Source organism: Halictus rubicundus, unplaced genomic scaffold (genome assembly GCF_050948215.1).
Source record: "Halictus rubicundus isolate RS-2024b unplaced genomic scaffold, iyHalRubi1_principal scaffold0019, whole genome shotgun sequence".
Taxonomy (NCBI): domain Eukaryota; kingdom Metazoa; phylum Arthropoda; class Insecta; order Hymenoptera; family Halictidae; genus Halictus; species Halictus rubicundus.
In genome coordinates, this window is record NW_027488560.1 from 46,192 (window position 1) to 58,595 (window position 12,404).

The window sequence follows — 12,404 nt, forward strand, 5'->3', positions numbered from 1 at the left end:
TCTTTCAACCGATACATTTTCTTATTACTTAAACGATTGTTTAAACAAATAAATTTTTATTATTGAAACAAATGTTTAAACCAATACATTTTTATTATTTAAACAATTGTTTAAACAAATCAATTTTTATTATTTAAACAATTGTTTAAACAAATACATTTTTATTACTTAAACGGTTGTTTAAACAAATAAATTTTTATTATTTAAACAATTGTTTAAACAAATACATTTTTATTACTTAAACGGTTGTTTAAACAAATAAATTTGTATTATTTAAACAATTGTTTAAACAAATAAATTTTTATTATTGAAACAAATGTTTAAACCAATACATTTTTATTACTGACACGGTTGTTTAAACAAATAAATTTTTATTATTTGAGCAATTGTTTAAACAAATAAATTTTTATTATTGAAACAAATGTTTAAACCAGTACATTTTTATTACTTAAACGATTGTTTAAACAAACAAGTTTTTATTACTTAAACAATTTACGTCACCTTTTGCAATGAGTAAAAGTCTATAATAAAAGAAAATGTCATTGGGTTTCACCATCGGTACTCTGCTGGATATTAAGGTATTAAGACAATTTTATAAAGAACTCTTTACATTATGTATAGATACATGTACATAGGCATTGCATGTAATGAATGCATTTTTCTGCCTACGGTTCTGAATTACTGACTCTGTAAAAAATGCAGAAATTTAGAATCAAAGACATCGATGATTTAAATTATCTGGAACAGTACTAAATAAATAACAAGTTAACCATTGGAACAATGAATTAAAAAATTATTACTGAAAATATATATTTATGACGACAATTATCAGTGGATAGGCATAATTTTTTAATGAAGTTTACTGCAAATTTCATCCTGATATCTCTTACGGTTCAACATTTATTGTAAAATGTCACGAAATTTCTCGACCCAGCACAGTGTCCGGCCGTCCAAGGTTGTGTATCGCGATGCAGCATTCGCTTCAGATAATTTTAATTTCGTTAATTTTAAAATGTTCATCTTTTTAAAAAAACAGGTCTGTAAAGAGGACACTTGGGGCTATATCCTCATTTTTTTGCAAATTTTTAAAAAGTTCCCTTCTATGAAAAGATTGCATTTGTTGAAAACAACGCACACCTTCAGCCAAAAAGAAAGTAACACATGTTTCGTTCTTCTACTCTCGGAATCATTCGGCAGGGATCGACGTCTGTCGTTGCACACATATGCATATGTATATCGTTGTCTGTGATTGCACATAAACAGGGTGGCCCACATAACTCTGAACAGCTCAATATCTCGAAAACTATGCCATCGATTTTAAAGTTCTTAGCCTTAAATTGCATGGAACTGAAGGGCCTTTCTGAGTACATAAACGTGAAGTGGCCTCCCTTCCCCTTTAACGGGGGAGGGGAGGTACCTTTGTAATTTTAAATGGAACCCCCTATAAAATGTTACATATTTAGATTCTACCGCAAAAACCAAGTCGATTTTGTCTGAAACATTTTTTGTCAGATACTTCCATGATGAGATATAACAGTTTGAAGTTTCGAGTTGTAGGTACTTGAAGCGCTCGGAAATAGCGTTATGGAATTATACTTATTCGTGAAGAAATAAAATGTACTTTAAATTAAATGTTCAGAATGTCTACCACGGGCTTGTAAACATTTATTTACTCGAAACATCAAAGTTGTTCTAACATTTTTTAACATTTCGGGAGTCACTGAAGCGCAAGCGTCACGTATTCTTTGTTTCATATCCTCTTTTGTCGTCGGTGGTTCAAACATAACTTTGTCTTTTACATATCCCCATAAGAAAAAATCTAATGGTGTTAGATCGGGGGATCGAGGAGGCCATTGACGAGGTCCCCCACGACCTATCCATTTGTTCCCAAATTTTTCGTTCAAAAATTGCCTGGTGATGATTGCAAAATGTGGAGGAGCGCCGTCTTGTTGGAACCACATTTCTCTTCTAACGTGCAGTGGCACATCTTCCAAAAGCGCAGGAAAATGATTTCTTAAGAAATCACAATAACTTGCAGATGTTACAGTTTCTTGAAAAAAATAAGGTCCAATCACAAAATCTCCTATTAGGCCACACCAAACATTTAAAGACCATCGATGTTGAAAGGGAACACATCGCATCCAATTTGGGTTTTCCACGGCCCAATAATGCAGATTATGTCTATTTACATGCACTGAATTCATAAAAGTGGCCTCATCGGAAAAATGTATTTTGCACAAAAAGTCGTTTTCCACAACACCCTGCAGCCACTTACAAAATCTTACACGGTGATCGTAATCTGCTATCGAAAGCTCTTGTGATAAAACCATGTGATATGGATGATACTTTTGCCGTTTCAAAATTCGTTGAATTGATGAACGACTAATATGTGATGTTTGTGCAAGTGTACGTCGACTAATATGAGGATTTAATGTAATTTGCAGCAAGAATACTGGCACTATTATTTTCATTAGTGACAGCTTTACTAAGCCGCTTTTCTAAATTATGAAATGTTGCATGACATTTTTTGATCCCATAACGTTCAAAAAACATCACTGCTGCGCGCCGATAATTTTTTTTGGCATTCACCTAACGTTAATAACATATTCACTTCTGTGTCAAAAGTAGCCATAATCACAATGTTACTGCTTGAATAACAGCTTTAAACTGAAAACGTTTTCATAGATAAGTGAATCAAACTCAAGAATTGTAAATATTATTGTTTGTGTTTCTTCACAAATAAGCAAAGGACTCAAGCGCGTATAATTCCATAACGCTATTTCCGAGCACTTCAAGTACCTACAACTCGAAACTTCAAACTGTTATATCTCATCATGGAAGTATCTGACAAAAAAATGTTTCAGACAAAATTGACTTGTTTTTTCCGGTAGAATCTAAGTATGTAACATTTTATAGGAGGTTCCATTTAAAATTACAAAGGTACCTCCCCTCCCCCGTTAAAGGGGAAGGGTGGCCACTTCATGTTTATGTAGTCAGAAAGGCCCTTCAGTTCCATGCAATTTAAGACTAAGAACTTTAAAATCGATCGCATAGTTTTCGAGATATTGAGCTGTTCAGAGTTATGTGGGCCACCCTGTATATGCCGCGTGGCCGAAGGCGCAAGAAAAAGGCAGCAGAACCCGATGATATTATTATTCGATTTGTACCGTGTTTGGGCTTATTTTGTTCAGGAAAACATTTTCAATCGGTAGGTAATGATATCATTATGGTAACGTTAATAAGAAACAATATTAGATTTAGTTGGTAAACGCCAATACGCTACTGGTTACAATGTTGCCTCTGATACTGAATCACAACCATATGGAGCGTCGCGTCATGTGCCGCCTGGAGACAACAATGTAAGCGTTTCACCATCACTTCTTAATAACAATAAAATGTTTGTTACAATTCATAATTCTGCCATGGGAACATTATTAATCGATTGCAAATAGTTTGCTGATGAAAACAAGTCTAAACACGTCACAAATCCGATAAGTTAGACGGTGCCAGTATTGAAACGTTTCCTTCGAAGTTCATCAACGAATTTTATTTCACTAGCTGACCGTTCCATTTCGATAGAGTCCGCTGCCGTACCAGAGCATGTTCTACAGAGTCGGTAATTCAGAACCGTAGACAGAAAAATGCCATTGCATGCAATGCCTATGTACGTGTACCTGTACATAATACATAATCTAAAGAGTTCTCTATAAAATTGTCTTAATAATTTAACATCCAGCAGAGTACCAATGGTGAAACCCAATGACATTTCCTTTTCTTATAAAGAGTTTTACTCACTGCAAAACGTGACGTAAATTGTTTAAGTTATAAAAATGTGTTTGTTTAAACAATATTTTAAGTAATAAAAATGTACTGGTTTAAACATTTATTTCAATAATACAAATGTACTGGTTCAAACATTTGTTTTAATAATAAAAATTTATTTGTTTAAACAATCGTTTAAATAATAAAAATTTATTTGTGTAAACTAGCGTTTAACTATTAAAAATTCACTGGTGCAAACATTTGTTTTAATAATAAAAATTTATTTGTTTAAACAATTGTTTAAATAATAAAAATTTATTTGTGTAAACTAGCGTTTAACTAGTAAAAATGTACTGGTGCAAACATTTGTTTCAATAAAAATTTATTTGTTTAAACAATTGTTTAAATAATAAAAATTTATTTGTGTAAGTTAGCGTTTAAAGTTTAACCGATAAAAAGTGTTCGATTATTAATGGTAGTCACTGTACCGTGGTACGTATTTACGTATTATGGCTTGGCAACGTCGGATAAAAAAGTCCGCCATCCGAACTTCGAATACAATTTCGAATAAAAGATACATTTCATTTTCATCTCTGCCAAATACTCGTCCCGAATAAATCCTCAAATAAATCGTCTGGCCAAATCGAGCTTCGGATATCGAATAAAAGTTACGAATAAATTTCGCCGCGACATCTGCCTTCGAATACATTCTGACATTAATTTTTATTCGACGCCTAAAATCGTTCGGATGGTCGGCGACGCCGAGTATCTACAAATAAACCCGTCGAATAAATGGGGGCGTTGTATCCGACCATCCGAATAAATCCTGAAGATAGCCAGAAAATCATCCGGAGACACGTCGAATACAAATCTCGAAACCAGACGCTCGACGAATAAAGATACAAATAACTTCTCGCTATTCATCCGACTTCGAATAGAAACAAAAGAACAGAGAATTTGTATCCGGAAGCCGTTCAAATAAATTTTTCATCGGATACTGCCCAACTCTGGCAGAAACTATCCAAAGAAACGAACGTTCGAGGCCAAGAGGATGACGCGGACGTCTCTGTCACTTTCTTGATCCCTGCATGAAACCGATTAGGATCGGGCCAGAGCGATACGGACGAGGCGATGGCGACGGCAGCTCTTCTGCGGAACAAGCCGAGCCCCGGCTCCACGACCCTGGAGGACGTCCTTGATTCCCTCCTCGGGCTGCCATCCGCGTCGCGAACCCCGAGTCCTGGGCCAGGACCAGTTACGACTGGCGCATCCGCCACCATGCGGCATCGAACGAACGTTGGACAGGCGAATGCGAAAGCCGGGAAGAGCTGCAGCGACCTACGCCAAGACCTCCAAGGTAGGAGGACTATGTAAGTTTTCGTTCTGAGGCGGATCCTCTCGAGGGACTCGAGAGTGCGATAACAAAAAAACCTAATATTTACTCTCCCACGAGCTCTATTATGTGTATGTATCTTTCCCGCTCGCGTGTCTACATCCTCGCGTCTACAACTCGTCGGTTACCCCTCAGCCCCACCCTTTCCCACCCCTGTCAGATGTTAACAAGGAGTCACTCTGTGTGAGCCAACAACTTTAATTGGTGACTTTTTGAATGGACAAACTAGAGATCCCTATTTCTTCTACGTGTACTATCTGTGGCCGAAAAGAAGACTTGAGTTACTTCGACCAATAACAAAATTATATGTATATGCCTAATAACTGGACTGCGAATCTTTGTGCAAAATAAAAATTGCAGGAAACAGCAGCCGTATAGAAGCTTCTCTGTTTCTTTATCAATCTTAACCCTGAAGTGGTATACTGTTCCCTCGGTCCAAGAAGTACTGGACAGGGATTTCCCCCAAAAATTCGGTTAAAATTTACTAAAATATATTTAGATCTAGATGTATAGTTCAAAGATCACAACAACCAAATGTTCGAAAGAAGTTGAATCAGTGTACAATAAATTTTACTGGGATCATGAGATACCCTAGGATAACGTTGCAGTGTTGATAAGGTGAAAATGATATATTGATATTTTTAAATCCTTCTAATCATTGCGCCATTTTAAATTACACCAATTCATTTTTGTCATAGATGCATAAAATACGCAGTCTACTAGTAACAAATCAGATCTTCCAGCTGTCTTCTTTACAGTCACGCACAGTATACGTATCTCAGGATGTGTTCATTTGAGTACACGTGTATCTACTATTACATATACAGTTAACCCTTTCAACATGACATTGTGTTTGAAAAACAGGTGGCTAAGTTTTACTTTTTGATGATTCTGTTATCGATTATTACATTGCGGATCTTTATGTAAACTGCAATTTTTATAGATTACTTTGTAACTCTTAAAATGAAGATAAAAATATGTTTCAAATTATAACTAGTCATTTATGGCCATAAATGCATAAAATCTGTAGTTCAGTAATTTTTATAATGTAAAATCCTTCGCGAAGTATCATTGTTTGAAATAAAATATATTATGCTTGGGGAGATTCATCATAAATAAAAATTTTTTGTTACTTCTATAATAATGAATTCTTTTCTATAACAGTTATAAATATTTTCTATAATAATTCTTTTATATAATAATGAAGTCATGTAAATTTTATTATTTCAATAGTCAGATTATTGGTATGAAATTTTAAGGGTTAACAGATGTATAAATGTTTCTAATTTTTTTATCACAGTTTGGCTAACGTATTTCCTGTTATCTTTTACGAGGGGCAATAATTATAATTGCTGGGATATAAATACACCCAATGTTGAAAGCCGTGTTGAAATGGTTCAATACACGTGTATTTATACGAGGATCAATGAATATTGAACGAACTAATGGTTGAATTAAGAAAATTACTGAAAAACACTAGCGATTGCCAACAACAAGTTACCTCAACCTCCTGAATTAGCAGATTAACAATCTCTTTCGGTATTACAATGAGAAGTAGAGAAGAGAAGTACGCAATGTCGATTCAATATTTGAATTGAGGACCGGTAAACTTGTCGTTTGTATTCAACCAAATCTTACAATTAAATCGGCATCTTCATTTTTCATTATATTTTCTAACAAATTGCTTGCACGTTGATTGTAGCTCAGATTTCTGATCTTTCAGTTGTCCAGTTTCAAATATTAATATTCTTATACTGATATATGAAGTATATCAGGACTCACTGAATCTGCACTTTTTAATTTTCTCTCTTTAAATAAATTACTGCGATTTTGTGCAACTTTTATGATTGTTAGTTAAAAAAAAATTCACTGAGTTTAAGCAAATTCTGAAAACGCATTTCTAAGTTGATTATTACATAAAATGTTGTTGCATGCAGAATACGAAATAGTGTAAGGACAAACTTAATTGATTATCAGCGTGTATAAATAGTGGAACAGTTTATCGTACATTCTAAATGAGTGTCTGCAACGCTTCGACTTCCTAAGATGGACCAATAGGAATACAATATAAAAGTTTGAATGAAGTTGCGAATGTATAATATTTAGAACCCTAGATAGGTTACACTTTCTCTTTGATTCCAGTTTCTGTGTACATTAAGTCTTGAAAATCCATATTAGCACAACGATCGGACAATCAAGTGTGCAAATTACGAAACGAAATAGATTTTTCTTAGTTAAATTGGCAATTTAAAATGAAAATAGAATTTTCTTAACTAAACTGATAACTTCGTTACACAGTGGAAAATATAAGCAAAAATGAATTGAAATGTCCATTTTATTGTTACTCGAATATCTTCGGAAGCCATAAACGTTTAGAGATCCGCAGTCTGCTAATTACACAAACGTGTACGTGAAATAGCCATTGAGACGGTCAATGAACCGCAGCGATTAGGTAATTGTTCTTCGCGTCCGCACGGAATGGACTAAAATTTAATATACATGCAACAGTCTCGCAAGGGAAATTAATAATTCATGAATGAAATAGATCTAGAGCGTTCGTTGAAAATTCATAAGATGCAATTTGAATACAACCGCGCGATGATAATCTGCGGAAGTGTCTGCTTTTAAAACCCCCAAAGAATCTCAGTTGTTTTCGCGCTGCGATTCGACAGCATTTTTCAGCCGCTGCAGTGGACGCGTACCAATTCAAGAGTTCAAAAGAAATTTTGTGCCATGTTGCGCGGGTACTTTGTCACGTAATTTCGCTGATCTGTAAAAGTGACATTTCCATGTTAACATCCGAATCGTAGAATCGCCATGCATCTTTGTCGTTCCCAATTTATGCGCTCCGATTATGTTTCACTTTGCCTTGGCACTCATCCCTCACAAGCACCCCTTTTCTCTCTCTCTCTCTCTCTCTCTCTCTCTCTCTCTCTCTCTCTCTCTCTCTCTCTCTCTCTCTCTCTCTCTCTCTCTCTCTGTCTGTCTCTCTCTCCCGCTCTCTCTCTCTCTCTCCCGCTCTCTCCCGCTCTCTCTCTCTCTCTCTCTCTCTCTCTCTCTCTCTCTCTCTCTCTCTCTCTCTCTCTCTCTCTCTGTCTCTCTCTCCCGCTCTCTCTCACTCTCTCTCTCTCTCTCTCTCTCTCTCCCTCTCTCTCTCTCTCTCTCTCTCTACCTCTCTCTTACGTCGTCCGAGTTTTCCTAGCGCCTATTATATTCAACGATCGTTCGGTTTCCTCTCATTTCGTCATTGCAAAGGGCGGTGTCCGTGTTTCGCGCACAATTTCAGGTAAATTGCATGCTACGTGTGATGAAACTTTTAGAAAGTATCCATTTCAAATAAACAACACATCATCTAGCATTCCATTGACAACAGATTAGATGTAGAAAACGAGACTAAATTGAATACTGCACCCTTAAGTACTAGAAACATGGAACAAAATGTTAAGCATACTTATGCAAAATATTAAATGTTAGTAAAGGATTGAGACTTTTATTCCAAATATCTACGTGCACAAATAACTACGTTTAGTATGTACAGTGTTTACTCTATATATGTCCCTAATAGCTAGCCGATAAAAGGCCCAGAACTATCCCCACTGCCGCGAGGTATACCCCGTGAGGGGCCAAGAAGTTTGAGAGACCTCGGTCGCCGAGGAGTGTAAGGTCGCGTGGTTCAAAGTATAGTATCTCCTGACCGAGATATGTCCGTGGCTAGACTCGTGTTTTGGACATATATCGAGTAAACACTGTATATGTAGTTTAATGTGTAAAAGTCGATTTTTACAAATCGGTTTTATCGCAAGAGCAGTAAAACATTTACGATTTATAGAATAGGAGAAAACAGAAATTTGGAATGGATATATATATACAGTAGAAAATCCATTCAAATAAATTCGTTCGTTCACTGTAACCAAATTTGCATTTGAATACAGCGTATTGGTTTAGTTTGTCGGACACAGACAACCACATTGCGGGTTTTTGTGCAAACATTTTTGAGAGTCGTTCGTAAATATAAACAAAACATTCGTCTATCCTGATACATTTACATTAGAAATAAATGCTTACATTGCAAATACTATGACATTACTATAAAATGATTTCACAATATTCTACGTTTATTTTTTGACTGCACGAAGTCCGCAATCCACTTGCAGCAGATCAGAACACCATACACAGAAATTCAAAAATAGAACACTGAAACGTTGACACCGTTGCATGGAATGATGGGCCAGGAAATTTCGTTCGACCTTCTCGCATCCGTAGACGCGACATATCTTGAGTGACATATCACGGTAGATGCGGAAGAGATGTGCCTGATATTTGCGGAAAGGTGACACAACTTCTTGATTATTTTCTTATTAAATTTTGACCAACACATTTGGGAGATTTTTTTGATTAAAATGAAACCAAACACGACACCATTTGGATCATATTTGCTTGTTTAATCCGCGATACGGTGGAACCTCGATTATCCGAACCGGTGATATACGAATACTCATGCGAAGAGTTTCATCGAAAGCGATCCATATACACCGCGATTTATTATACACAAGGATTTAATCTAAGATTGTAAATATATATACAATCATAATCTAAGGTTGTAAAAACATTCATGTTCCACTGATTAGTTCGAATGGAGGTTCTACTGTGTCGCGAATTAAATAAGTAAATAGGAATGGTGTCGTGTTTGGTATCATTTTAATCAGAAAAATGTCACAAATACATTAGTGCAGGTTCCAAAGAGAAATAATTTTAGAAAACATAGTTTTGTCATTGAATTAGTATTTTCTCGCCGATATGCCAGCGATAAGAGATTAAGAAATAGTGAATTTTCCACATATGTCACTGTGCCTTGTCGACGAAATTGAGAGATGAAAATTCATTCGGCAGACATCTTGAGGGCTAGATCCGAGAGGGTTGAAACGTATTTCCGATCACACGGACGCCATTTTGCGATCTCGAGTCTCCTTCCTCGGCCATCGCCTTACCTCATATACGTCAGCCACGATCGACGATCGACACAAAAGAGAAAAGCGAAAAAATCGAGAGGAAAGAGCGTGAAACGTGTCGTCGGTCGACGAAGAAGAAAGAAAACCGCGTCTCGCGACATGTTTCCCCCGTTCCATAATTTTGTTGATCTATTCAGTTCCACTTACGTTGTTTTACACCTTTCCAGAGAAGAGTCACGGCGTCTGAAGTTCGGGGAGGCGGAATCGTAGCGGTATCTCGCCTCCTCCGAATACAGACGTCTCGATCCGAGGCTTATCGATCAAAGACGAATTTAGCGGTGCCGATATACTAGCCGTTCTGGGACCCGGAGAGCTAATTACATTTATGACGACCGAGAACCGCCGCAAAACTCCGAAGACGCGAACGATTTAAAAGTCCAAGCACATTCGTAAGGCATTTTTCAAAGTTCTCGTCCTTCGTTTCAGTCTGTTCTTTATATTCTTCTTAGTTCACTTTTTTTTTTCTTTTTTCTGGAACCATTTAACATGTACGGTTTACAACTCATTTTTTGTACACGTATGTGTCTATTTTATTTTTCGTTTTCTCGTTAAATTCGTACTTGGGGTTTTGATTTTGCACCAACGAGCTTAAAGCCACTTGGGAGGGTGATTGTTCAAGATGGAACGAAGAGAAATCCGTTTCCGTTTTTCACGCACGTTAACTGATTCACGACCACCGTTGGTAGAAATTTGGGTAATTTAACGGAATTACTGACACTGCTGTCACTGGGAACTGTCACGGTAATCATTCTCATTCCATATACACGACATTGCTTACATCGTCACGTTCCATTTCGCTTTTGTACGGTCCATCGTACCGGTATCGTTTGCGCAAAAATTGGAAACCCATTGCTATAATTATGACACTTCGATCGAACGTGTCCGTTCGTCGAGTTACTAATCAAATGTTCGTATTATTGTGCTTGGCTGCTCTCTGCTGTTGTAAATACATTCAAGATATTAGACAGGATGGTCGAATTGTCTTATCGTTTTCTATGAAAATGCTGATGATCATCAACCTTTGATAAAATCTTATGCAGTGCCGTGGATGAAAAATAAATAATATTATAATTGTTGTGGTAGGTTTTATGTTCGAATTAATTGAGCTTTACGCACTTTGCACGCATTAATTTGTTTAGACTGCTTATACGTATAACAATCCAGTGAATCACGAAAACTACTTTCGACATTGAATAAAATGAATCAAAGAATGTTCATAATATCGAATCGAAGAAGGTCTAACAAATAATTATTGAGATCTTATTTCAAAAGCTTTAACCCTTATATCAATAACCGAAATTTTCTAGGATATTCAATGACGTTGCACTTCATAGTTTCATAAATTAATCTGTGATCATCTGGGAACATAAAAATCTACAATTTTGCTATTTTCCAATAAGAATATTAAAGAAGTTGGTATTGGTAAGAATAAAGTGGATACTATTGATGGAAAGGTTAAATGAGTTGCTGTGTTTTTAAAGCATCATTGTACAGGCACTGAACGTGTCGATTGCCAGAGTTTTCATTTCCAATACCGGCGGCCTAGCAATGAGAAATCGTTAGACTGCGGATTTTTGTGCAAAATAAAAATGTTGTGCACAAAAAACAAAGAAAAAACGAGAATTGAATAGGATCTCTCTTCTTAATAACATTGCCCTTCGATTTAAGCTGTAATAGCGTGTGCCAGAAACAAAAACAAGAGCGCCCATGCATAGTGCCATTCCACGGTTCGGCAAAGCGTTCTAAGTTGTGCCAATCGCATACGACTTACGGAATGTAAATACATGTGTAAGGTACAACTGGTTTAATTTTGTAAGATATTTGATAAATAATTACAAACAAATCGTCAGTGAACAAGAAAGGTCTCGTACCTATTAGAAAAATACAATTCGAGAAAAGTGTTTATTTGTTTGTGGAGCAGACCCCTGTAAAATTTTTGAGTATTTAATCTTTTTATTGAGACAAAATAATAACAATAAGAATCTACCTCGAGCCTGGCCCGTGCTGTTTACGGCGAGGCGCATCAACGAAACACCGAGGCACCACGGGCCAGGCTCGTGTTACTCATTTTTGGCCCGATTACCTGACTGCGAGTCTCACACGTGGTTGTAGGGCAAAGGGTTAATAAGTGGGCAATAGTATAACAATGCACAACACATAAAATCCGCAGTCTAGTAATCGTACTTACACTTCTTGAAAGATGAAAACCGAAGTATTTATACTCCTTCGATAATGGAAAT

General features: G+C 36.4%; 1 protein-coding gene across 1 annotated transcript in view; it reads left to right on the forward strand.

Annotated features, from left to right (window-relative positions):
* The window catches only part of LOC143363081 (uncharacterized), a 51,458-nt gene that overhangs the window by 30,911 nt on the left and 8,143 nt on the right, over window positions 1–12,404 (forward strand). Inside the window, exon 5 of the mRNA XM_076803702.1 lies at window positions 4,865–5,119. Coding sequence (XP_076659817.1) covers window positions 4,865–5,119 — 255 coding nt within the window. The remainder of the gene's footprint in view (window positions 1–4,864; window positions 5,120–12,404) is intronic.